The sequence below is a fragment of the Lepidochelys kempii genome, chromosome 2, assembly GCF_965140265.1.
Source record: "Lepidochelys kempii isolate rLepKem1 chromosome 2, rLepKem1.hap2, whole genome shotgun sequence".
NCBI classification, from domain to species: Eukaryota; Metazoa; Chordata; order Testudines; family Cheloniidae; genus Lepidochelys; species Lepidochelys kempii.
This window is the reverse complement of record NC_133257.1, coordinates 208,656,129-208,683,578: the sequence shown is the minus strand read 5'-3', so window position 1 is coordinate 208,683,578 and position 27,450 is coordinate 208,656,129. Positions and strand designations below refer to the sequence as shown.

The 27,450-nt window shown below is 43.8% G+C and overlaps 1 protein-coding gene across 1 annotated transcript in view; it reads right to left on the bottom strand.

Annotated features, from left to right (window-relative positions):
• Positions 1–1,684: 1,684 nt before the first annotated feature.
• SPMIP4 (sperm microtubule inner protein 4) overlaps positions 1,685–27,450 on the bottom strand; it is a 40,317-nt gene continuing 14,551 nt past the window's right edge. Inside the window, exons 4-9 of the mRNA XM_073329667.1 lie at positions 21,714–21,743; positions 15,703–15,887; positions 12,576–12,664; positions 10,646–10,820; positions 10,292–10,383; positions 1,685–2,518 (exon numbers count right to left, since the gene is read on the bottom strand). Of these exons, the coding sequence (XP_073185768.1) occupies positions 1,685–2,518; positions 10,292–10,383; positions 10,646–10,820; positions 12,576–12,664; positions 15,703–15,887; positions 21,714–21,743 (1,405 nt within the window). The remainder of the gene's footprint in view (positions 2,519–10,291; positions 10,384–10,645; positions 10,821–12,575; positions 12,665–15,702; positions 15,888–21,713; positions 21,744–27,450) is intronic.

Here is a 27,450-nt window from a genome sequence, read left to right as displayed (position 1 = left end):
ATCTTTCAGTCACCACCCAGTGCCTAAGGAAAGTCCAAGGCAGCTGCTAGCTGCAGGAAGCCCCCCACTGGGGTCATGAAGTCAGGGAGTGGGAAGGGACTGCCAGGGCCATGTATTCAGTGTGGATATGATTCTATATCCCACTAATTTGTGGGGTCTGTCTGTGGGGAGTGAAGAGGCAATTCCTGCTCCTTCAATGGAACAGTTCAGCAGACAAAAGTGAAGAAAGCCTTGTGGCATCTCCCACCTCCTTCATGTCCTCCTGGGGGCCTAATTTAATAATCCCTGGTTTAAATAACTAATTAAAAACCTATATAGGCTTGTGTCATTAGCAAATGTTGGCACTTTACTAATCCCAATCTGCCTCCTAGCTCCTTAATAAATTTACTAAGACCATGCTTAACCCAGGGATCAGCACTGGAATATCCCACTATTAACCTCTCTCGGCAGTCAGAATAGCTTGTTAGTCTTACATTTTGTGTCCTAATTTCATAGCCAGTTCTTAACCTGCAATAGGGCTTCACACTAAGTTTCCTTAATAGTTTCTCATTTTTAACGGGGGCCTCTATCAAAAGCCTTCAGAATGTTTAAGTACATTCTGTTTAGTGGTTTGCAATTAGCCTCTAATTCGTTAACGTTGTCAAGGATTCCTAAACAGGTAGAGAAGCACAATCCAGCCTTCCCACAACAGTACTGCTCTATTTCTATCATATACTCAAAAGTCCTTTATAGTTTTCTCAACTATTTTTCCAACCACTGAGCTAATTCCCATAATCATCCTTAGACCTTATTTTAAAAACAGCTACTCTAGTGGCTCCTTGCAGTCCTTTGGTGGTTGTACTTAATGGCAAATTACACATTTTGCTTAGGTTTCAGAGTAGCAGCCGTGTTAGTCTGTATTCGCAAAAAGAAAAGGAGTACTTGTGGCACCTTAGAGACTAACCAATTTATTTGAGCATAAGCTTTCGTGAGCTACAGCTCACTTCCTCAGATGCATATCGTGGAAACTGCAGCAGGCTTTATATATACACGGGGTGGGGGGGATGTGAGAAAACCTGGATTTGTGCAGGAAATAGCCCAACTTGATTGTCATGCACATTGTGTAAAGAGTTGTCACTTTGGATGGGCTATCACCAGCAGGAGAGTGAATTTGTGTGGGGGGGTGGAGGGTGAGAAAACCTGGATTTGTGCTGGAAATGGCCCACCTGATGATCACTTTAGATAAGCTATTACCAGCAGGACAGTGGGGTGGGAGGAGGTATTGTTTCATATTCTCTGTGTATATATAAAGCCTGCTGCAGTTTCCATGATATGCATCTGAGGAAGTGAGCTGTAGCTCACGAAAGCTTATGCTCAAATAAATTGGTTAGTCTCTAAGGTGCCACAAGTACTCCTTTACATTTTGCTTAGTGGCTTACCTATTAATTCTAGGGCTCCTTCACAACCGTTGGGTGAATGCAGTCCATCCCTGGGGATTCACTACAATTTATTTTTTGTGTTCCATCACCTTTGTTTTTTAAACAAAAGGTTTTGTGTCTCAGACTGTGGATGTTCTTTTCATTACTTTAACAGTAAAACAGAGGAAAATAGCCCAAAATATAAGCCACAAAACATCAGATCATAAATATAAGAAGAGGGATCGATGGGGTCTTTTTTTTTTAATTTAAAGGGACAAAGGCACATGTCAGTTATAGAAATAAAATGCATTGAAGCCATAGAATGTGTGCCTCCTCCCTTCATGAATATTATCCCTGAGGTCTTTTGCTTCTCCTTTAATAGAATTATGAAAACGTTTGTGTGCTCCTGTTTTAGAAAAGGAATCCTGAAGCTCGAGTAATGATGTCTGAGGTCGAGGCACCCCAGAATTAGGAATCCATTCAGGCAGTGCCATGTTAGGCGGGTTGCCATCCAAATTCAAAGCATATTGGGTTTCCTCTTGATCATTGCACTCAGGTTGAAAATGTCCATCTTCTCCACCAGTTTGATTCTTTGGTACACCTGGCTTACAAAGACTAACTGGGTTGTGCCATACAATGTATTGGTCTAAATGGCTAGGTTTCAAATCTTCATAGTAAAGGGAATTCCAAGACGGTGTGGGAGAAGGGTCAGAGTCAGGTCTGACTGCAAGCTGCCTTCTGTACAAAGCTTCCATTTGCCATGTATCTGTGATTTTCTGAAATTTGTTTACTATACGTCTGTTATCCTGACTCTCATCTCTCTGGTAACATGCTTGAGGCAGATGAAGAGTCTGCAGTGAGTCCTCCTCCCTTTTCTTGGCTTCGTTTTCTGTATGTTTACATTGCTGATCCAGATTTGTCGCTGTTTTCCTATTGCTAAGTATCACGTCTGAGTAACTGGGTATGACAGCATGAACTGTGTACAAAACTGGAGGCACGCGGACATCTGAGGAATCCTGTTCTTGTAAAACTGATTCGTGGGGACGCCGACTTTGGAGGAAACGTGCGATGCGCCCTTCTAGGGGTCTCACTTGTGAGAGACTAGGCAGAAATGTTTCTTTCTGTGGGAGTCAAAAAAAAGGATTAGGGTTGGCATCTAAACCTGTGCATTTAACAAAGGAAAAGTGTCGTGGCTGGTGGTCCTGATCATTGGCTTACTCTGCCAAAAGGGTTCAAGTGTGAGTCTTCATCCACAGCCCCATACTTGGGGTGGTGCGGAGGCGTGCTGCCAGACATGGGCACAGAGTCAGGGGGAATATGGCCACTGCTTCACCCTTTGAAAGTGAGCAGTTAGTGCCCTCCCGTAGACACGCCAACTCTGGTGGGCTAGGCGAGGAGCCTAGACTATGATCCCACCCCTACCCAGAGCATATTGGAAGGCTATAGACCTTTTCCTTGGGAGAGGACAATAAATGTATTGTGCCTAGCATCTATGTACAGGACACAAATGGGAGGAGGCTTCTCCCACTTTCTGTGGTTACCATCCCTCCTATTTGTGATCTTATGACATCCACGTTGCAATACCAACAAATACTTATGTTAATGTATATTGTTTAGCTTCTTTTAATGTAATTTAGCAGTTGGAAGCAATGAGGATCATTAAAACCATATGGCCAGCCAGCTCTCTGCAGACCATAGTTTGGAGAACCACTGATCTATCGTCATTATTAATTATTTGCATTGCGGTAGCACCAAGGAGCCTCAACTAAGTCAAAGCCCCATTATGCTAGACACTGTACAAACAGAGTAAATGACCATCCCTGCCTGGTACAGCTTGCAGTCTAAAAATTACTCAAATAACCCAAATGTTTTATTTCTGCTATTTATTTTAAAGTACTAATGTTGTTGGGACAAACAGGTCTGGCCCAGAGTGGACACAAGTTCTGAGGCCAGAGGGCAAGGAAAACTGACCTGTGTTTGAATTAATGAGAGCTGCCATTTTGGATTTTCTCGTCTAGAAGCAAGTTGTTGAAAATACACTTTTCAAGCCTTCTTTATACATCATAAAGAAGGAGAAAAAGGGCACAAACTATTTTTTTCCAGGTCACCTTTAAGAGAACTCAGCATCTTTTCTGTTTAAGATATGGGGTAAAATTATTATTATTTATTGATTACAACTATTTGCACTGTAAAAAAAAGAAAAACAAAAGACAGTGCAATCTACAAGTCGAAGCATGAAGGGGCATACAAATGTTAAGTATATCTGGCACGTGAATACCTTGCAATGCCAGCTACAACAGTGCTATGTGAATGTCTGTTCTCACTTTCAGGTGACAATGTTAATAAGTAGCAGAAAGCATTATTTCCTGTAAATGTAAACAAACTTTTTGTCTTAGCGATTGGCTGAACAAGAGGTAGGACTAAGTGGACTCGTAGACTCTAAAGTTTTACATTGTTTTGTTTTGAGTACAGTTATGCAAAAAAATAGTTAATCTAATTTGTAAGTTGCATTTTCATGATAACAGGTTTCAGAGTAACAGCCGTGTTAGTCTGTATTCGCAAAAATAAAAGGAGTACTTGTGGCACCTTAGAGACTAACGAAAGCTTATGCTCAAATAAATTGGTTAGTCTCTAAGGTGCCACAAGTACTTCTTTTATTTTCATGATAAAGAGATTGCATTACAGTATCTGTATGAGGTGAACTGAAAAATACTATTTTTTTGGGTTATCTTTTTTAAAGTGCAAATATTTGAAATTAAAAAATAATACAAAGTGATCACTGTACACTTTGTATTCTGTGTTGTAATTGAAATCAATATATTTGAAAATGTAGAAAAACATCAAAATATTTATAATAAATCTAAATTGGTATTCTGTTATTAACAGTGCGATTAAAACTTCAGTTAATTGCAATTAATTTTTTAATTGAGTTCATTTGTTTTGAGTTAATTGTTTGAAGTAACTGCAATTATCTGACAACCCTAAACATTTTCAAAAGCATCTAAGGATATGTCTTCACTCCTTAAATATTATCCTGTCTGAGCCCTAAGCATTTATGCAGGTGACTAACCTGTCCTTCTTCCTGCACTGCTGCAGTGACACTGTTATTTTTGGCATGCTAGCTCAGTCAAGACTAGTTTGTGTATGTCTGCCTTACCTTGTAATTACACTTCCAGCTGCAGTATAGACATATGCTTTATCTAAAAGTCCCATTTTTAAAAGTGACATAGCCACTTAGACATTTAAGTCCCATTGACTTTCACTTAGCCCTGGTCTACACTAGGAGTTGGTCGAATTTAGCAGCGTTAAATCAATTTAACCCTGCACTCGTCCACATGACAAAGCCCTTTTTTTCGACTTAAAGGGCTCTTAAAGGGCCCCCGACAAGGGGATTAGCGCTGAAATCGGCCTTGCCGGTCGAATTTGGGGTACTGTGGATGCCATTAGACGGTATTGCCCTCTGGGAGCTATCCCAGAGTTCTCCATTGTGACCGCTCTGGACAGCACTCTCAACTCACATGCACTGGCCAGGTAGACAGGAAAAGGCCAGCGAACTTTTGAATTTCAATTTCCTGTTTGGCCAGTGTGGCAAGCTGCAGGTGAGTGCAGAGCTCATCAGCAGAGGTGACCATGCAGAACTCATCAGCAGAGGTGACCATGATGGAGTCCCAGAATTGCAAAAGAGCTCCAGCATGGACTGAACGGGAGGTACAGGATCTGATCGCTGTATGGGGAGAGGAATCCGTGCTATCAGAACTCCATTCCAGTTTTCGAAATGCCAAAACATTTGTCAGAATCTCCCAGAGCATGAAGGACAGAAGCCATAACAGGGACCTGAAGCAGTGCTGCGTGAAACTTAAGGAGTCTGAGGCAAGCCTACCAGAAAACCAGAGAGGCAAATGGCCGCTCCAGGTCAGAGCCCCAAACATGCTGCTTCTATGATGAGCTGCATGCCATTTTAGGGGGTCCAGCCACCAGTACCCCAGCCGTGTTTTTTGACTCCTTCAATGGAGAGGGAGGCAACACGGATGCAGGTTTTGGGGACGAGGAAGATGATGATGATGAAGTTGTAAATAGCTCACAGCAAGCAAGCGGAGAAACCGGTTTTCCTGACAGCCAGGAACTGTTTCTCACCCTGGACCTGGAGCCAGTACCCCCCGAACCCACCCAAGACTGCCTCCCGGACCTGCCAGGTGGAGAAGGGACCTCTGGTGAGTGTACCTTTTAAAATAGTATACATGGTTTAAAAGAAAGCATGTTTAATGATTAATTTGCCCTGGCATTTGCGGCTCTCCTGGATGTACACCCAAAGCCTTTGCGAAAGGTTTCTGGGGAGGGCAGCCTTATTCCGTCCACCATGGTAGGATACTTTACCACTCCAGACCAGTAGCACGTACTCGGGAATCATTGTAGAACAAAGCATTGCAGTGTATGTTTGCTGGCATTCAAACAACATCCGTTCTTTATCTCTCTGTGTTATCCTCAGGAGAGTGATATCATTCATGGTCACCTGGTTGAAATAGGGTGGTTTTCTTAAGGGGACATTCAGAGGTGCCCGTTCCTGCTGGGCTGTTTGCCTGTGGCTGAACAGAAATGTTCCCTGCTGTTAGCCATGGGGAGGGGGAAGGGGTGAGGGGCTACCCACGTGGTGGGGGGAGGCAAAATGCGACCTTGGAACGAAAGCACATGTGCTTTGAATGTAATGTTAACAGCAAGATTTACCGTGAAAGAGTGTACCCGTTGTTCTATAAAATGTGTCTTTTTAAATACCACTGTCCCTTTTTTCCCCCTCCACCAGCTGCATGTGTTTCAAGGATCACAGGATCTTCTCCTTCCCAGAGGCTAGTGAAGATTAGAAGGCGAAAAAAACGCACTCGCGATGAAATGTTCTCTGAGCTCATGCTGTCCTCCTACACTGACAGAGCACAGACGAGGTGCTTCTCTCCTTCACCATCCCTCCTAGGCTACCTTGGCAGTTATCCCCCTATTTGTGTGATGAATTAATAAAGAATGCATGAATGTGAAGCAACAATGACTTTATTGTCTCTGCAAGTGGTGATCGAAGGGAGAAGGGGAGGGCGGTTAGCTTACAGGGAAGTAGCGTGAACCAAGGGGCAGGGGGTTTCATCAAGGAGAAACAAACAGAACTTTCACACCGTAGCCTGGCCAGTCATGAAACTGGTCTTCAAAGCTTCTTTGATGCGCACCACGCCCTCCTGTGCTCTTCTAACCACCCTGGTGTCGGGCTGTGCATAACCAGCAGCCAGGCAATTTGCCTCAACCTCCCACCCCACCATAAACGTCTCCCCCTTACTTTCACAGATATTGTGAAGTACACAGCAAGCAGTAATAACAGTGGGAATATTGGTTTTGCTGAGGTCTAAGCGAGTCAGTAAACTGCGCCAGCGCGCTTTTAAACGTCCAAATGCACATTCTACTACCATTCTGCACTTGCTCAGCCTGTAGTTGAACAGCTCCTGACTACTGTCCAGGCTGCCTGTGTATGGCTTCATGAGCCATGGCATTAAGGGGTAGGCTGGGTCCCCAAGGATAACTATAGGCATTTCAACATCCACAACGGTTATTTTCTGGTCTGGGAATAAAGTCCCTTCCTGCAGCTTTTGAAACAGACCAGAGTTCCTGAAGATGCGAGCGTCATGTACCTTTCCCAGCCATCCCATGTTGATGTTGGTGAAATGTCCCTTGTGATCCACCAGTGCTTGCAGCACTATTGAAAAGTACCCCTTGCGGTTTATGTACTCGCCGGCTTGGTGCTCCACTGCCAAGATAGGAATATGGGTTCCGTCTGTGGCCCAACCACAGTTAGGGAATCCCATTGCAGCAAAGCCATCCACTATGACCTGCACGTTTCCCACGGTCACTACCCTTGATATCAGCAGATCTTTGATTGCGTTGGCTACTTGCATCACAGCAGCCCCCACAGTAGATTTACCCACTCCAAATTGATTCCCGCCTGACCGGTAGCTGTCTGGCGTTGCAAGCTTCCACAGGGCTATTGCCACTCGCTTCTCAACTGTGAGGGCTGCTCTCATCTTGGTATTCATGCACTTCAGGGCAGGGGAAAGCAAGTCACAAAGTTCCATGAAAGTGCCCTTACGCATGCGAAAGTTTCGCAGCCACTGGGAATCGTCCCAGACCTGCAATACTATGTGGTCCCACCAGTCTGTGCTTGTTTCCCAGGCCCAGAATCGGCGTTCCACCACATGAACCTGCCCCATTAGCACCATGATGCCCACATTGCCAGGGCCCGTGCTTTGAGAGAAGTCTGTGTCCATGTCCTCATCACTCTCGACACCACACTGACGTCGCCTACTTGCCCAGTTTCACTTTGCCAGGTGCTGGTGCTGCATATACTGCTGGATAATGCGTGTGGTGTTTAATGTGCTCCTAATTGCCAAAGTGATCTGAGTGGGCTCCATGCTTGCTGTGGTATGGCGTCTGCACAGAAAAAAGGCGCGGAACGATTGTCTGCCGTTGGTCTGACGGAGGGAGGGGCGACTGACAACATGGCTTACAGGGAATTAAAATCAACAAAGGGGGTGGTTTTTCATCAAGGAGAAACAAAAACAACTGTCATGCAGAATGGCCCCCTCAAGGATTGAACTCAAAACCCTGGGTTTAGTAGGCCAATGCTCAATGCCTCTGGTATTTCAGGCAGGACTGAATCTCCATTAAAGTTTTCAAGGTGCCCCTGACAGACCTTACCAAAACGATTGTCGGCCGTTGATTTCATGGAGGGAGGGAGGGACGGGGGTGGAGAACAAATGAATACAAAACAAATCTGGTCTATTTCTTGTTTTGATCCACTCCATCTATCTTTTACATCTTTGGCTGGCAGCAGATGGTGAAGTAGGACTGCAAGCCATCCACATCTCCTGGCTGTGCAGCAGAAGATGTTGCAATAGGACTGCTAGCCATCCTCATCTCCTGCCTGCTCACCATAAGATGGTACAATAGGACTGCCTGCAGGACTAAAGAGAATGACCTGGTTGAGTCACTCCTAATTTAGTCCCTGTGCCCATATCTGCCCAGGTGCTCCTGACTGACCTTACCGAGGCGGCCAGGAGCTCCTCAGACACGATGAGGATGGTTTTCAGGCCTATTGCACCGTCTGCTGCCACAAGGCAATGGGTTGCTGCTGCTGTGTAGCAATGCAGTACCACGTCTGCCAGCACCCAGGAGACATATGGTGACAGTGAGCTGAGCGGGCTCCATGCTTGCCATAGTATGGTGTCTGCACAGGTAACTGAGGAAAAAAGGCGCAAAACAATTGTCTGCCGTTGCTTTCACAGAGGGAGGGAAGGAGGGAGGGCCTGATGACATGTACCCAGAACCACCCGTGACCATGTTTTTTGCCCCATCAGGCATTGGGATCTCAACCCAGAATTCCAATGGGCAGTGGAGACTGTGGGAACTGTGGGATAGCTACCCACAGGGCAACACTCCAGAAGTCGACGCTAGCCTCGGTACTGTGGACACACTCCGCCGAGTTAATGCACTTAATGCACTTAGAGCATTTTGTGTGGGGACACACACAATCGACTATATAAAAACGATTTCTAAAAAACCGACTTCTATAAATTCGACCTAATTTCGTAGTGTAGACATACCCTTAGTGACTGAGTCACTTTTAAAAATGGGATTTAGGAGCCCAAGTAACTTAAATGCTTTTGAAATGTTATCTGTTTCTACTCTTAAAACTGACTTTGTAAAATATGGTACTGTCTCACTCAATAGATCTGCTTCGTGTGTGCATTCAAAATCATCTGGATCTTTTAGTGACAAAAGGAGTTTGAATAACTTCTTTACTCTTGCTAGCACTGCAGAGCCAGCACAGCTGTGGGACAGTGAATTGGAATTGGTTCCTTCTTGTGCATTATCAACAGAATACTTTACCTAGTTCCAATCAATTACACCTGTGCAAAGTCACTGAAGACAATGGGACTGCATGTGTCACTGAGGGCATAAATTGGCCTGCAGAACATTTATTATAGGTAATGATGCATGAGAAGAGAGCAATTCAGCTTGATTTTCATATCCGATGTTTAGTTTGCATGGCTGGCAGTTATGAAAACACATTTTTACTTGTATCCTGAGCACATTTAATATTAAAATTATTGAGACAATAAACATGGAACCTCCCAAAGCCATTTTACCCTTTGCAGAATAGAACTGCACTTTAAAATAGAATCAGAGAACTTTGAAGGAATTGTACATTCTTGATTCACCTTAAAATAAAAAGGCAAATTACTTACATGAAAGTAGCAGAATGGAAAACTATCTCAAAAACCTCAGCTGATTCTTCTTGGTAGACAAACAATAACATGTGATGCTACATGGACTTTTACCAAATGGAAGCTAAATCTACATGTTATCAGGAAAGACCGAGTCTGATAAAGGCCATAGGCCAGATCCTCAGCTGGTGGCTTCAATGGAGCTATGCTGATTTACACTAGCTGAGGATCTGACCCAATGCATTTCAGCCTCTGCAATGGTGCACCACTCACAAGAGACCTCCCTTCTGATTTTAAGGGTGGCATTACTAATGTTTTTAGAGGCAAAAGGTACTGTAAAGTGTTGTCATGTGCTGGTGACAGCTTTGAAAGATGAGAGAGAAAATTCAACTAAGCCGGGAGTCACAATCAAGAAAATTGGTAATTGAACACATCTTTGATACATTATACAACTTCTGTCTACAAAATAGATGACCACTGATTTTAACTTATGAATAATTTATCTCCAGTTTAGAGTAAACCTGATCTTGTAAACACACATTACTGGGGCTACTACTGCAAGTCATATCTGGGTCTACTCCTGTTCGTGAACGCTATGTCTGGTTGCAGGATGAGGTTCTTAGTGATTGCAGTACTTACCAGTTCCACGTCTTCCCCTAATTCTCCAGTTACTCTGCCAATTAACTTCATGTTGTAATCATCCAGTACAAGGGGGTTCATGGGACCTCTACCTTAATGGAAACATATTTTATTTTCTAGTCTGCTTTGGTTAGACAAATGAGAAGAAATGTTTAGTCACGTGTGTGGAAAAACTCAAATAACTGTTACCCTGTGTAACATTTATCATATATGCAGCTGCTTTTTAAAAATACTCCAAATCTTGAAATAGGACTCAAAAATGGAAAACTAAATCCATTGGCTAAACCCTTCTGCTGACATCATGTTATCTTTTCTTCTTTATCTCTATTCGTTTCTATTAAAAATAATGCATACCTGTGAAATCGTGGTTATATGTTGTTATCCACTGGGCCCTCTCTACGTTTCGCAGCATGTTGGTTGTCCTTGAAGAGAGATTAGGTTCCAGTGGGTTGCATGTAGCGTTCGGAGCCACAGTCTTTGGTGGCTTTGGATAGTATATCTGACTGCTTCCCTCAACAAATTTAGGAAACTGGAGGGAAAAAATAAAATAGGTAAAGTATAAAAATCTTGCTGCATCTAGGTGAGGTGTCTTTAAGACATGGGGTATCTGTATGTATTTTAAAGTTCTGATATGAAAAAGATCAGAAAATATGGTCTTTTTAGGAAACATTAAGTGGTAGCATGGGTGAGTTGGACATAAATTTATTTCTAGAAAGGGCCTACGCACCCCTTACTCTTGTGAACAATTTTCCACACTTCATCCAGCAATCTTTCTGTTAAGTTTACCTGATGGAATTACTCATGGGCGTAGTTCTGCACCACTGGAATTCAGCCCTGCATTACAGTCTAATTAGAATATTTAACATCTGCATAATTCACCTGAAACAATACACTTCGATTTAAAATCTTCATGTGAGGCTCTTCCTTGCTCTCATATTTTCAAGGACACAGGAGGCTGGACTCTACATACCATTCATACGCATTCATATTAACAGGGTGCTTCATAGGGATTGTCAAGTCAACAGGCTTGTATCTCTCAATATCCATAGGAAACTGCATCTCCAAAAGCTGTATCTATATCCTCCTTTTGTTTACCACTGGCCTTCCTATACTCTTCATCTTGTCTCATGTATGTCTTTCATCTAACTTAGGCTGAGCAGAGACCTGATCTTTCTATTCATCTGAAGACAAACATTAGCAGAAGCCTTAACACAAGTGCTGGAACAGGACAGGTCAGGGGGCCATGACCTTGTCACTTTTAAAAGTGGGAGGGCTAAGCCCCTTCCATTTTTTACCATCTGTAAGGACAAGCAACGAGGTGGAGAGGAGTGAGTGGGGGGCTGGGTCTTGGGGGAAAGAGGTGGCACAAGGGTGTGGCCTAGAGTTGCCAATTTTGGTTGGACGAATTCCTGGAGATTTCATCACATGACATAATCTTTAATTAAAGATTAATCTTTAATTCCTGGAGACTCCAGGACAATCCTGTAAGGTTGGCAACCCTAGTGTGTGCTCAAGGAGAAGGGGCGGTGTGAGCTTGGAGGCTTGGGGAGAAGGGGTGGTGTTGGGGTGTAGCTTTGGGGAGAAGAGGTAGTGTGGGGTGGGGTGGGGAGCAGGGCCACGGTTCGGGCCCCTGTGGCCCCTGAGGGAGCCTCCGCTGTTCCTGAGCCTTAACGTTTAGGGGCAAATCCATCTACTCATTCTGTGTTCACGCAGGACCCCCCCGCAATGGAACCAGTATGCATCAGCTGTGTAAGGCAGAGCTGGATTCAGAGATCTGTGTAGGGGAGGTGCTCTTCTTGCACAGCATGGAGATGAGCTCTGCTGGGAGAGGCTCCCTGTATGGCAGCATGAGGACAGGACCAGGGCAAGGCAAAAGAGTATCTGTTGTTACACAGATCCTCCAGTCATGAGGGGCTGCAGAGGAGTGGCTCAGTGGCCATTTTGTTAATCTAGCATGAGAAATTCCTCCTCCTACATGTCTCTGGGGTACTAGATTGGGCACTGGATTTTTATCCCTTAAATCAAAAAGAGCCTTTAGCCTGACAGCCTCTCTTAGCTTCTGATCTTATTTACATGTTTTTTTGGTGAATGAAAAATCTCTCCTAAAATGACGGCTGTTTGTTTTGACTACACTGTGCTCTATGCAGGGCTTGAATGGGTTTGTAACTGAAATTAATTTGAAATGCAGTCAGGCATCTTAATTTCTTCTAAATCAGTTTTACAAGGGTTTGGTTTTGTTTGATAAAAAATGTAAATTTTCCTAATCACAGGAACAACTACCTACATGAAAGTATGCATGTTGTCCTGGCCAATGCAAGGCCTCCTTCTGGGAGTCTGATGGAATGTTGATGACTTCATGTCTATATGGATTACCTAAATAGTTGAGAAAAAAATAACAGGCTATAGTATAATATCCATCAGGCAGAGCCAGGGACAGAAGAAGAGAGAAAAGTTCATTGGTGGCTGAGGTTTGTACACAAATCCTCTCTGGGTTGGGTTTTATTGCAAGGGCTCTTGTTTAATGCAAATTGACACCAATTTGGCAAGACTCTCGCTGCATTCTCCCTGTATAGTTTTACAAGTACAAACAAAACACTACAGGATAAATAAGAACTGGTGAATTAGAACGTTGGGCCTCTGCCCATAAAACCTCACCCAGAGGTGGAACTGAATGCCACTGATCAATGAAGTAGCCTAATTGACTGAGCACAGGCCTGGAGCAACTGAGCCCTGGTCTATGCTACAAATTCATGTCACTATAATGACATCACTCAGGGGTATGGAGTGATACAGTTATACTGACTGAACTCCCGGTGTGGGAGTGACACTGTGTCGATGGGAGAGCTTTTCCCGTCAAAATAACTACTGCCTCTCGGGGAGGGGGAGTATCTACGGTGACGGGAAAAGCTCTCCCATCGGCATAGGTAGCATCTTCACTAAGTGCTACAGTGGCGCAGCTGCAGCGCTGCAGGTATAGACGAGCCCTTAGTTCTGATCCAGGCTCTGCTGTGTGGCCTTCCTGCACCCAACTCCCCCAGAAATCAAGTCAAGTCAATGGGAGTTTGGTGCCTAATACCTTTGCGAATATCACTGTAGCAAGCCGCCGACTCACCGACGCGGCACCTCCTGCTGGTTGTCCGGGAATTAGCTCTTTCCAGCCTCGGAGTGCCTCCTGCAGGGTGGTTTCTCCCTACCGGTATCTGCTTCCTCATCACTCTCCACCACTTATACTTCGGGCACTTCAGGCCCCCTTATCTGGGTCTCTCCTCCCAGGATGCCCACCTTGCCTCAGTGGCTACTGCCAGTTGTCATCTAGCTCCCTTTCTCTGGGAAAACTGCAGTCTATAATGGCCACTCATCATTGGCAAGGGGGTTGGACCGCTATCTTTCTAGCCCGCAGCTGTCTCCCTGCAGCCCCAGTACCTCCTTAGGCTTTCCTGCCAGGCCGCAGCCTGGGAGGTAGCCAGGCTTGAACTCCCCAGCTCAGCCTGCCCTTTCCCCAGCACTGCTCTATTGAAGGTACCCTGTCTCTCCCAGGCAGCTAGGTCCTTCTCACTCCAGGGCTGGAGTGAGACTCTCACAGCCCTCTTACCAAGGCCAGCTGTGGCCAGCTACCTAGCCAGCCTCCCTCAGCTGTTCTCACTCCTTTTATCCCAGGAGCAGGGTAACCACCCCGCTACAATCACCCAAAGTATTCTTTATATCGTAAAAGTGATAAAAGCCACCCAAGTTCAGTCTAGGTTACCTGAGTCCTCAGTCTAGATTTCCATCTTCCCAACTAAAAGCAAACTGCAGTAAATAAGTTTTTGTCCCAGCTTGCCCATATAAGTAAGATCATACAGAGGGAACAACGAATAAAGTCAAAGAATTTTTGAAGAGCAGTCATTTGCTGCTTCTAAAGTAATTCTTAACCCAATAAATTTTGTTGGGAATAGACCACAGCTTCCAATGATCCCCTGTTGAGCGAAAATAGGTTTTGCAAACCCACCTCCACACATCTGATTAGCATTGTTTAGTTTGAATGGAGAACTGTAAAAAGCGGAAGAGAGGTCAAAAAAGTACTTCCAATGTTATACGCTTTTTGTGAAAAGGTTTTGTTTATGGCTGACCAAAGTAGCCCCATATCATACAACCCTCTTAAACATCACTGTTCAGCACAGTGACAGTGACTAGGGAAGGTGGCTGATTAATGCAAATTGACCTGCTGCTTAATGTCATCAGCTTCTTATCACTCCAGAAAATGCTGCTTCTCTTTTAAACAGAGAGTGCCAAACTGTGCTTGGCTCGCAGACATGGAGCAGAGAAGCTGGCAACGGCACCAAGAGTCCTGCTATTCTGGAAAAGAAATGTCCATCCTGCCCCCACACCTAAATGCCATGGGGTGCTAATGACAACACGTGTGCTAGTTAACCCAGACAGGAGAGCTGCAAAAAGCATACACACTTCAACAAAGAGATTGTGATCTGGAGAAACGGGGGCAAAGCCAGAGTACTACATTTTACCAGAGCCCTGGGCCAGATTCTGAGCCCCTTACTCGCATTGAATCCCATTGGGACCATTGTGGAGTAAGATGCTACTCAATGTGAGTAATGAGTAACAGTAATTTACTGCTTCTCTGAGCAGCATTAGTTTGCTGTTAGAAATAATTTCACCTTGGTGGGGTAAAATATAAACAGTTCAGTGACTGTTCAAACATACAGGAGTCATCCGCAAACAGTGAGTGTGGGGATTTCAGCTTAGCCCTGGTCTACACTACAAACTGATGTCGGTATATCTATGTCACTCATCCACACTTCCGAGCGATGTAGTAATACCAGCTGAACCCCTGGTGCAGACAGCACTGTGTCGATGGGAGGACTTCTCCTGTCAACATAGCAGCTACGGCAATGAGAGAAGCTCCCCTGTTGGCTTAGGCAGCGTCTTCACTAAGCACTACCCTGGCACAGCTGTGCTGCAAGTGTAGACAAGTCCTCAGACTGCAAGGGGCCTGGAAAAGTTTGCCACATGTTTTTGTACCCTGTGACCTCTCACTGCACATTCTGCCGTTTGTAAACATCTGGGTCTCTTCCATAGTGTAACTATTGTGGTCAATGGAGCTACTACAGGGATGAATTTATTTGGCCCAGGATTTGCAAACTTTTGATCTCTGCCATAGCTTTTTCTAGCCCCTCTCACTGCCTGTAACTACCAATAATTATTCCCATGACGGGAGAAGATTGTACACTAAATGTTATGCTTTACCTTTGTAGGAAATGGAGAGCCATGATGGCAGCATGCTTGGCACCAGCATGCAATGCTCCAGCTTAAGCCAAGCTGCTTAGCTCTGTCGCTATTATTTTCACACACTGGCTTCATTTCAACCAAATCACAAACATTTGAGAACACCAAACAAATGCCAAGTGCTGTTTTACCTTTGGTCTTTCTCAAAACAATCACATCATAAGCCTTTGTAGGGACGTTGGCATGAAAAGGTCGATGGTTGCTTGCTTGGATGCCAGTGTCTTGATCCTCTGGTGATTTAAAGTTTGGGAATGTGGCATACCTGGAGATGTGTGTCTGGTAGGGGTGTGTGACTGGAAATGGCAGGGATAATTGTCTTGGATTGAATTTAGATGGAAAGAAGAGCAGAAAGAAACAAAGTTACCTTACTTTAAATAAATATAGATTTGTCTTAATAGTAAAACAATATATTGTATATCCAACTGGGCCAAATTCATCCCTGGAATAATTCTGCTGAAGTCATTGGAGTTACACCTGGGAGGAATTTGATCTTCTCTGTTTAAAACAGATATTGGGTCATTGCTTGTCAGACACTTGTAAGGAGATGCAATAATTGCTCAGCTGAGAGGAGGCATGAGAAGCAAAGAGGAGGGGGTCCTTTAGTTTCTTTAACCTCTCCTGCCCTTAACTCACCAAGACTTCCCACTGTTCCCCCCTATACCTCTGAGGCTCTTTGTTCCTTCCCCTTCTTCCTATGTAAAAAAGATAATTTTTCTTTGTAGTTGCAACACTTGGGGCCAGCATTTGGGCCATGGAGATGCCACTACAGGCAAAGGGGCATCAAATAAAATTGTATAGTTAGCATGTCCTTAGGACCAGCTCTGCAATTGAGGAAGCATGAAGACCAAGACTAATATCTGATCTCTACTTGCTAATTAGAGATGGACCCAAATCAAGACTTTGGGAGGGGGTGGTGGTGTTTGAAATCAGAGCCCAGATCCAGATCAGAATTTTGTAAGAGGTCCCTACCAACATAATCTTCATGCTACCTAGAACTCTAACTGGGCCTACACTGCCTTCCTTGGGGAGGTCACCCACAGCTTCAGCCTGCACAGTAACACTACCCTTTCACGCTCATGAACACATAAACTTTACATCCGTCCTCTCTGTTCAAAGGTGCTCCTGTCTCTATAATAGTACATGACAGGAGGCTCTGTGGAGACAGGTACCCACAATAGGGCAAGTAAAAGACTGAAGAACTCATGTGAGAAACTTTCAGGGAAAGTATTTTCCTACAGACTCAAGAACTGGCATGTGGGGGGACAGGGTGGAGGACAGCGGGACAAGACAAAAACCAGACACAAGGAGCAGTGACAGAAAAAGGTATGGAGGGAAGGAAAACAAAGAGAGGAGAAACCAATCGCAATAGAAATAGCAGGCACCTGCCTCACACATAAGAAGTGCAAGCTTCAGAAAAGCAAATACAGGCCATAAGAAGGGTGTAAGAAGAGTGAAGGCTCGTGACGGGAGATGCCATCTAACATAGGAACACTGAAATCAACTGAGGTACTGTCAGACAGCCAAAAGAAGGATGGAAAAGAGGAGAGTAGAAGGGAAGACAAGGCCTGCCTAGTGGCCTAGCATAGTAGTAATGCACTGCTCTGGCATGTGTGAGATCAAGGTTCTTTTTCTAGACTTAGGTCTGTGTGTGGAAAAAAGGGGACTGTAGTTTTGTTGACTGCCTCTTGTTGGGAGAACACTATCGCTTTCCCCCCTTACAGTACCATTGTCTAGGAGGCCCCACTCCAGCAAAGCCCTTAAGACCGGCACTTGAAGTTAAGCATGAATAGACCCACTGAAGTCACTTTGCTGGATCAGGGCACTGGTCAATATAGAGGCAACCCCAAAGTGCTTAACTGCTTTGGGGGCTTTACATCTTAACGCTACAATTCAACTATGGTAACTGGAAACTATTTTATCGATGTAAAATAAAAAGTCAAATACAAACTGAACAGGTCTTCTAATATTAATTTTAACTCACTACTGCAGAAAAGATCAGACACATTAGCAAGCAGAAGAAAGCTAGTAAATAACATGTGTTCTAAAGACTTGGAGCAACTTACATAAAAAAAAAATTAAAAAAAAAGCAGGAGGAATGAGGAGGTGCAGCTTCCTTACAGGCTATAATGATCTTTGGCAATAAACGAACTTATGACATCTAAACTCAAAGATCAAATATTTTAAGTGCATGGACTTTGTACATAATGAGTCACATTTACTAATGTTTACTTTTAGGTGAAAAAGAGGGGCAAATTCTAGCCTCAGCTTCTAGCACAGATCCCACTGAAGCTAATGGGTACCAGGCCTGTGCATCTAAACTCAAAATCTGGCCCAAAGAAAACGTTTTTTCTGGGTGGAGGGTGCTAAAAGAGAGTGCCACTCTGGACACCAAGAACTGGGATTTCACTGAGTGTTTCTCATATTGCTGGGGCTGCTATTTTCAGCTTTCAATTATTGAATGGTGAAGAAATCAAAGACCTAGATAAAAAATCCTAAAACATTGTGACAAGAGAAATAACAGGGATCCAGGGATCTGTCCTGAGGGAAACAATCACTGGGATTCTATTTCAGTATGAGGGAATTGCATGATCTGGGTTCTCTAGAAAACTCTAACATGAAAGTTTACGCACCTTATTGTGAGCAAACACCTTTTCCAAACTGCTTTAAAAAACACAGCCTACACAATATGTATAGGCCAACCTCACCCCTTTTCTGGGGCTGTACTCCACTAACTAAAATATCAACAATAAGCTAACAAACAATAGCTTGGCCACGGGTTCTCACAACAAATATTTGGTGGCCTCAGAGAGCAGTCACCAACTCTTGCTGATGGCCGCTCCCACAATTTTTCCTAAAATACTTAATTAACTTCAGGAAAAACAAATAAATATGTACCTGCCCTTGTCCAAATCATAATTTATTTATGTAGGGTTTTTTTATTTTCAGACTTAATAATAAAAATAATGTATAGTTGTCTCTATTCTTTAATGGACCTAAACAAATAAGGTGCTTTGTATGTTCTTGTACTTTTTGTTGCTGTTTCTTTTGCTTTTTTGGTTGCTTTTAAAAAAACTTGATAGCTAGTAAGTCTGCTGCTGTGAAAAGTGATACCTGTATGTTAATGCATGGTGCCAAGTATCAGAGGGGTAGCCATGTTAGTCTGTATCCACAAAAACAATGAGGAGTCCCGCGGCACCTTTTATCTTCTATCTGTTAGTCTTTAAGGTGCCACCGGACTCCTCATTGTTTGTATGTTAATATCACTTTCCAGGGCTTCCCAGCTAGCTACTAAGTCTGTTGTAAAAAGTGATATTAACAAACATACAAATATCACTTTTCACAGCAGATTTACTCAGCCCCGGATGTCTGGGGATAAATTAAGCCTTGGATGGGGAGGTGGGTCGGGCAGCAACAGAGGCCGGGGCAATGGTGGGGTGGGGTAAGCCCATGGCTGGAGCCTGGAGCCCAGTGCCTGGGGGTTGGAGCCTGAAGCCCCATGGCCATAGTCTGGGATCTGAGGCCCAAGCTTGAAGCCCTTCAGCCAGGGGACGGAGCCCACCACCACATAGCCAGAGCCGAAAGCCCCTTGGCCGGAGCCTGCAGTCCACCACCCCTGGGCTGAAATTTGACCCCACTGCCTCCAGGAAGATGGGGAACTCACTGGCTGCCTGTTCCTCCAGAGTTTGTCTCTCCAGAGCGGGGCTGGGCCCAACCCCTGCTGGGGACTCTACGGGAGGGGCTGCTGCTTTCCTCCCCACACCCCATCCAATCACTGCCCAGGAGGGACAAGAAAAGTCCCTGGTGGCTGCATGTGGCCACAGTGGCTGCATTTGAGAAATGCTGGCTTAGACTTTCTGACCAAGCTTGGCTTTACCTAGTCTACTATGTCCATACCCTAGATACTTCCTTCACTAAACAGGAGCTTCCCCTCCTCCCTGCCCATATATCTAGGTGGGGTAATGAGGTGTGACCATAAAAGCCTTTCCATGCCCACTGGCAAAGGGTTCAATGTCATGTAACAGCAACTTCTATCAACCCTGACCAACACATTGCTGTCATGATATTTATCTATAAAGTATGTTGTGTAAGATATTAAATGAAAGCTGGTGACACAGTGGTCATTCATATCATTGTGAAATGTGTGTCTTGACACTATCTAAGGCATTATGGATATTTACTGATATTATGCTTTAACACCTGTAACCAAACAAACAGAGAAACAGGTTTTCTTCCAGACAAGAGGGAGGCTAGTTATCTCCCTGTCTCTAATGTAAATTGAGCATGGTGATGTCAGAGACAAGGGTCAGTTCATTTGCATGGGAGGCATGCAGGAGGAGCCAATTAACACGAGGATGTGAAATCAGGATGAGAAGACACTGGAGTCTGAACCCCAGGGGTTCATCCTGACTTTACTGACAAAAACAATAAACTTTGAGGAATTTAAGGGGAAGCTAAAAGACATTTTGGATCCATCCCTGAGGGAATAAAGAGGTCAGTGCTCTTTGCATCTGTGAACGATGGATCCCAGACATGTGGGCTGGTGACACAGAGAAGTGGCTTGTCATAACCATACAGCTAAGGGTAGCCTAGAATTCCTCCTTACCTGTAAGGGGTTAAGAAGTTCAAATAACATGGTTGGCACCTGACCAAATGGGGAAAGGACCAATGGGGAAAGAAGATACTTTCAAATCGGGGGGTGGGGGAAGGCTTTGTTGTGCTCTTTGTGTGTTCTCTGGGGAAGCAGAGAAGCATCAGGTCAGAAAACTTCTCCTAAAATCATCCTAAAATGAGTCTCAATATTGGAAAAAGAGTAAGTAAATAAGGCAAGGTGTGTTAGATTATCTTTTGATTTTAGTTTGTGAATTTTCCCTGTGCTAGAAGGAGGTTTTTTCCTGTCTTTTGTAACTTTGAACTAAGCTTAGAGGGAGCTTCTCTGTGTTTGTGAATCTTTTGTTACCCTGTAAAGTTATCTTTCATCCTGATTTTACAGAGGTGATTCTTTCACCTTTTCTTTAAATAAAATTCTTCTTTTAAAAACCTGATTGATTTTTCAGTGTCGTATTGACTCAAGGGATGGGTCTGTGCTCACTTTGTAACCAATTGGTTAGGATATTATTCTCAAGCCTCCCCAGGAAAGGGGGTGTAAGGGCTTGGGAGGATATTTTGGGGGAGATAGGGCTCCAAGTGGCCCTCCCTGAATGCTTGTTTAAATCCCTTGGTGGTGGCAGCATACTGTCCAAGGACAAAAGGAATTTGTGCCTTGGGGAAGTTTTTAACTTAAGCTAGTAGAAATAAGCTTAGGGGGTCTTTCATGCAGGTCCCCACATCTGTACCCTAGAGTTCAGAGTGGGGAGGGAACCCTGACATGGCTGTAGGTGAGAAAACTGCTTTTGACAACAGTTGGAGTCTGCTAAGGTTATATGTAGTCTCTTAGAAGTGAGTTAAACTTTTCTTTTATTTGTTACCATTTCTGTTTCTATTATCTTTGCTTAGTGTCACTTAAATCTCTGTTCTTTATTATTAAACTTTTTCTTGTTTTATTATCAATTCATCTCAATGTTGTTATGTTAGAGTAAGGTGGAAATGCTCAGCTGAACCAACAGGCTGGGTATTCTGTCTCTTTGGAGACAGCAGACTTGGTATTTCTGTCAGTGACAGGCTCTTCCAAGGGGTTTGGGGGCTAGGGTGTATCAGGTGTTAGCCACAAGGCAAAGAGGGCTGGGAAAGGTCCTAAGGAGTTTGTTTGGCAGGCTAACAAGCTGTGGTGGCAGGGAGCTGTTACTCAGTTTAACACCAACAAATCTCTTATGCTAAAACAAAGGTGTAACAAGATCATTCATAACCCAGAGAAAGTATCACATGGCACTAGCAAGAGTGAGTCAGCAAAATGCATTTAGACCTTAGCCATCAGCCAGCAAGATCAACACCTGCTAAGAGGGTGGGGTGCTTTGGACAAGCACTAATAAATTTACCATTGTATGTGTTCATTCTGTAGTGAGATCTCTCTTTTTTTCCTAGTGCTAACTTTTCCCTTATCTATTGCCAGAGTACTTAAATTATATCAGTGCGGATATAAAATAGAGGAACTGCCTTTCTTTTAAGGCATAAAGAAAAAGGTACAATATAAATGATATAAACTTACTCGATTGAATTAGCTGGAGGTTCAGGAAGCCTGTATTAGAGAAAAGAAAATATTAGGTGACTAATTTGGAGTGATCAATATTCATTGTGATTCTCTCTCTCCTTTTTATCTAAATCAGTACAATCAACAAACATTAGAGACAAATTAATGTGTAATAAACACAGATAATACTCTCACTGATATCAGTCTCTGGGTGTGAAAGTCCTTTACATGTTTAGGTGCCAAAATATGAAAGCTCAATGGGCGGTGGGGGTGTGTCAGTTTAGAAGAAACAGGAAAAAAAGTCACCTCTAATACTTCCTTGTCACGAGCCCTACCTTAGTAAACATCACTCGATAGTACTTTTAAAAAAAGGAAGCCTTTTTATCAGTAATGCAAAACAGAAGAATCTGAAAATATAGCCACTCTATTCACAGGATTAGTAGAGAAATTATATAATCATTTTTCAATGATAAATTTTTTATTCTTCACAGTAGAGACTTATTTTTTTAAAAAAGCAGTAAGGTGGAGGATGTTTCCCAAACTTGGGATGCCGCTTGTTCAGGGAAAGCCCCTGGCGGGCCGGGCCGGTTTGTTTACCTGTCATGTCCGCAGGTTCGGCCAATTGCGGCTCCCAATGGCCGCTGTTCACCGCTCCAGGCCAATGGGGGCTGCGGGAAGCGGTGGCCGGTATGTCCCTCGGCCCATGCCATTTCCTGCAACCCCCATTGGCCTGCAGTGGTGAACCGCGGCCCGTGGGAGCCGCGATCGGCCAAACCTGCGGATGTGGCAGGTAAACAAACCAGCCCGGCCCATCAGGGGCTTTCCCTGAACAAGCGGCGTCCCAAGTTTGGGAAACACTCGTCTACACTATAGAGTTAGGCCGACATAAGGCAGCTTATGCCAACCTATGTCAGTGTCTATGCTACAGCCTTGCTCCCGCTGATGTAAATGCCGTGCAACATAGTAACTCCACCTCCAAGAGAGAAATAGGGCTTATGTCCGTGTAGGTAGGGCAATGCAGTGTCTCTATAGAGCGCTGTAAAACTGACAAGAAAGCTGGCTCCCAGCTCCCCAGCCCGGCTGCTGCGCGGTCTCCGCTCTGAGCTGCGCTGCTACACAGACTTCCAGCCTGGACTGCCACCCGGGCTCCCCAATGTCAGCCCTGCTGCCCCCTGGGGTCCTGGCTCTCCACTCACTGCCAGGAGCACATCAGCTGACCGGGCTCCGGGTGCGGATCCGCTGGAGGTGAGAAGCCCCAGGTGTGGACAACAGTATGGACATCACGCACCGCAGTAATTACTGCGGTGGCTATAAGTCTACCGAACTGTCCCAGAGCTATTTCATTACTTCACATCAGTCATTATGGGGGTACCCATAGCCAGGTTCTATTCCAGCCTCTGGCCTGCAGGGTGACCTTGGGCAAGTCATGTCACTGCTCTGTGCCTCAGTTTCCCCATCTGTAAAATAGGGATAAGAAACTGACTTCCTTTGTAGAGTGCTTTGAGATCTACTGATAAAAAAGCACTGTATAAGAGCATGATATAAGGTATTAGTATGAATTATTGTTTATTTAAATGAAGAGCTGTCTGTCAGGCAGTATAGGATCTAAAGTATATGCATTTGGCTTTTGCACAGGGCTGCTGATCTCTGAAGAGGAACACTGGAATATTATGGGCATTCCTTGAGGTGCATTCATACACATGGGCATGTGTATCTAGGGAGGCTTCTGGAGGGATTACTTTTCTCTGGGCAAACAAAACTCTTTTTAGGGCTTTCTCCTTGCCCCAGAAGGACAGCCAATCATTAAAACCCTGAGTTTCCATATTTTCCCTTTTGAAATAATCTCGGATTCCTGTTAAACCTATGAATTGGAGAAGCCTGTACAATTCATCTCCTTGTTAGTTCTGTTTCATATCTTAAATACCAGGCACAGTCAGTTATGGATCTCTTTAAGGCCATTACACTTTTGATCACTAAACAAAATGTAGGGAGAGGGTCGTGTCACACAGTAACACTCAGTATAATCACTGTGTGATGTGATATCTCACAAAATTTCATCATAAGCTAACTCGTGCCTCCACTAAAATGAACAAAGATAATTGCTTTTCTTTTTTATGTGTGATATTTACAGAGATCATAGGACTTCAACAAATGTCAAATTCTGACAATCATTTACATACTGTTATTTTTGTAACCACCTGGATTTTCAGGACATGCTTGTTAGTTACAACTCAGAGCCTGACACTGTGCCTGCCTTGGAAAACTAAGCAGTTACAGAATTAACTGCATTTACACAAATGCAATTTTTAAAAGTTTATTCATCCTACTAATACCTATATTTGGTTTTCCACCTTTTCAGTTAGATAAATTAATTTTCTGGCCACAGGCAGATGGAATTGTGTAAATACCAGCATAGGGCTTGATTCTCCTTTCAGGTGCACTGGTTTTACATGAGTGTAACTCCACTGACTTCAATGGAGCTATTTCTGATTTACTCCCATGTAAGCAAGAGGAGATTCAGTCCCGTATGTGCTTTGGGGAGGGAGGATTATTTATTTGTAGATGTTTCTATAGCACTCAGCACTGGAATATCTAAACTCTAGGTAGTAAGAAAGTAGCAGTAAACTTACACTTTCAATACCAGAACGTACTTTATAGAAGCTTTTAGGGCCTGAGAACATAAACAGTCAAAAAAGCCTGAACCCCACATTTTCAGAAGTGTCCACTAATTTGGGGTGCCTTCATTTTTCAAATCTCAAATTGGGGAACCAAACACTGATGGCACTCAAAATTAGTGGATATTTTTGAAAATGTGGGCCTAAGCCTTTAAAAGAGAGGAGAAGGGAATAGTAATTGGGCCAAATTTGGCTGTCACAGTTACATCAATATCTTCACTGGAGTTGGTTTGGGTTTATGCTAAAGTTCACAAGCATTATAATAGATTTACACAGCTGTAAACAGGAACAGAATTTGGCCTTATATATATGTCACACGTTATAGTCCTTCAAACTAACCAGCTGTATCAGAATATTAAATGCAATCTGTAAAGAAAAGTACAGTGTGCCTATTTACTCACACTTATAATAGAGGAATGATAGTTATGGGACTGTCAGCTTTTACTTATATTTGTGTGTTCGTGGAGTTTATAGTCAGCCTAAAATTTACTCTGGTCTGAAATTTTGGTGTAAATTATTTTTCCTTTTTTATGTTATAAAAGTGCAAAACAGAAGTTTTGCTTTCAGATCATATTAGATTGTATATGCCTTGGGATACCATATGTTTGTGCAATCCATTGGTCAGTGCGTGTTACAGTTCCCCTCCTAATTTGCGCAGGCCACAGCACCTATGGGTCTGTTACAGCCCCCAACTACTAGGCCTAACTCAGGCTGTAAAAAGACTTTGCTTTCTAGCTCTGGAAGTCCTCAGTCCAGTCCCTGGTTGGTCAAGATGGTTGCTGTCATATGTGTGCAGCAATGAGCATGGTGGGGGGGGGGGGCAATCAGCTAGTAGCAGCCACACCATTTTTTGTACATCAGGGCACAGACATGGTTTCTTTTCAGACACAATTAGTCTATTCAAAGTATTGGCTTTGTGTACTTTTGCAGTTTTTGGAAACAATAGTTCCTTCAGCTCCCTTCACTGTATGGTGCACCATGGGGTGGCGGCTTAACAGTTCAGAAATACTGCTGGGGGGACACAGCTCGAAGGCAGCTTCTTGGGATGCCTTCCCCCAAACACTCTAGTGCACTTTGAGCACCTCTGTAGAAAATGGGCTGCCTGGAGGCAGTCAGCTGAGTGTGGTAGGAAGGTGTCAGGTTGTGGTGGGGGGGGATGGACCTGAGGAATGGCCGCTCTAAGTGGTACATTCCACCACTCCTGCACACTAAGTCTGTGTGAAAAATCTAAATAGATTAGAAATGGCATTTACTCATCCTATGCACAGTGACCCTTTGGGATGGATTACAGGTGATGCCTGGCAGCCAATGGTGCGACAACTACAAGCCTGTGAGGCTGACACTGCTGTGGGGGCAGGACCAGAGAGGAGTGCAGTTGGACATACCATTTTCTAGTGGGCCCCAGATCACTGGCACAAGGAGAAGGATTTTCTACAAGGCTGTCATAAATATAAAGGGAAGGGTAAACCCTTTAAAATCCCTCCTGGCCAGAGGGAAAAGTCCTCTCACCTGTAAAGGGTTAAGAAGCTAAAGGTAACCTCGCTGGCACCTGACCAAAATGACCAATGAGGAAACAAGATACTTTCAAAAGCTGGGAGGGGGGAAAAAAACAAAGGGTCTGTGTCTGTCTGTGTGATGCTTTTGTCGGAGACAGAACAGGAATGGAGTCTTAGAATTTAGTAAGTAATCTAGCTAGGTATGTGTTAGATTATGATTTCTTTACATGGCTGAGAAAATAGCTGTGTTGAATAGAATGAATATTCCTGTCTGTGTGTCTTTTTTGTAACTTAAAGTTTTGCCTAGAGGGATTCTCTATGTTAGAATCTAATTACCCTGTTTAAGGTATCTACCATCCTGATTTTACAGAGGTGATTTCTTTTTACTTCTATTAAAAGTCTTCTTGTAAGGAAACTGAATGTTTTTTCATTGTTCTAAGATCCAAGGGTTTGGGTCTGTGGTCACCTACGCAAATTGGTGGGGATTTTTACCAAACCTTCCCCAGGAAGTAGGGTGCAAGGATTGGGAGGATTTTGGGGGGAAAGACGTGTCCAAACTCCGTTTTTTTCAGGAACCCAGATAAAGTTTGGTGGTGGCAGTGGAAATCCAAGGGCAAAGGGTAAAATTAATTTGTACCTTGGGGAAGTTTTATCCTAAGCTGGTAAAAGTAAGCTTAGGAGGTTTTCATGCAGGTCCCCACATCTTTACCCTAGAGTTCAGAGTGGGGAAGGAACCTTGACAAAGGCCTAGATGGATTTTTGTGGCCCCACCCCTTGCACAGCATCCCTGGTGGCCTCTTGGATTGGGAGGATAAATGTGGGTCTTTGGTGGCACATCAAAGCTCCTGCGAGGGGCTGATTACCTTGTTCTCCTGTGCGTGTTTTTAACTGGGAGGGAAGATATGGCCCACAGTTCATTTGTTTTGAAAGGCACTTCCTGTATATGCAAAGCCATTCATTGTCATGGAAAACTACATAAGGATTTGTGGTTATGACAAACGCACAGTAATCCCATTATGGTACATGACATCTAGTTACGGCAAATGCACAGTGAATCATTTTCCATGAGAGACTGTAATGGCTCAAAAGAGCCATCACAAGTGATAATGGCAATACACTGAGTATTAAGAGCTCCCTAGTAAGTCTCCAGAGCAGCACTCAGCCAGTGGTTTTCAACACAGATTTCGCAAGGCTATCACTACCTTACAGTCTGATACCGCGGGGAGAGTACTGAAAGTTACATAAATGTCTTCGCTCTGAAAAACCTGTGAGTATAGATGTGACAAATTGTCTAGGCATTTAAAAAAAGATCTGCTCTTTCTTTACAACATAAAAAAAATCTTTCAAAGATGAAATATGAGTGAATATGATCGTATGGAAACAATGAACAGAGACTGAATATTAAAAAGAGCATAGAAACACTGGAAGCCTTATCTTTCAGGTTACATTTTAATTTTAAAAATAATTAAGAAAATTTATCAACGCACTCTCAATTAAAACATTCCGGGGCCATGGCAGGATTCTATTCAGTATGCACTGGGCCAGATATTGATCTGTCCCTGTGGCAACATGCCTCCTCCCCTT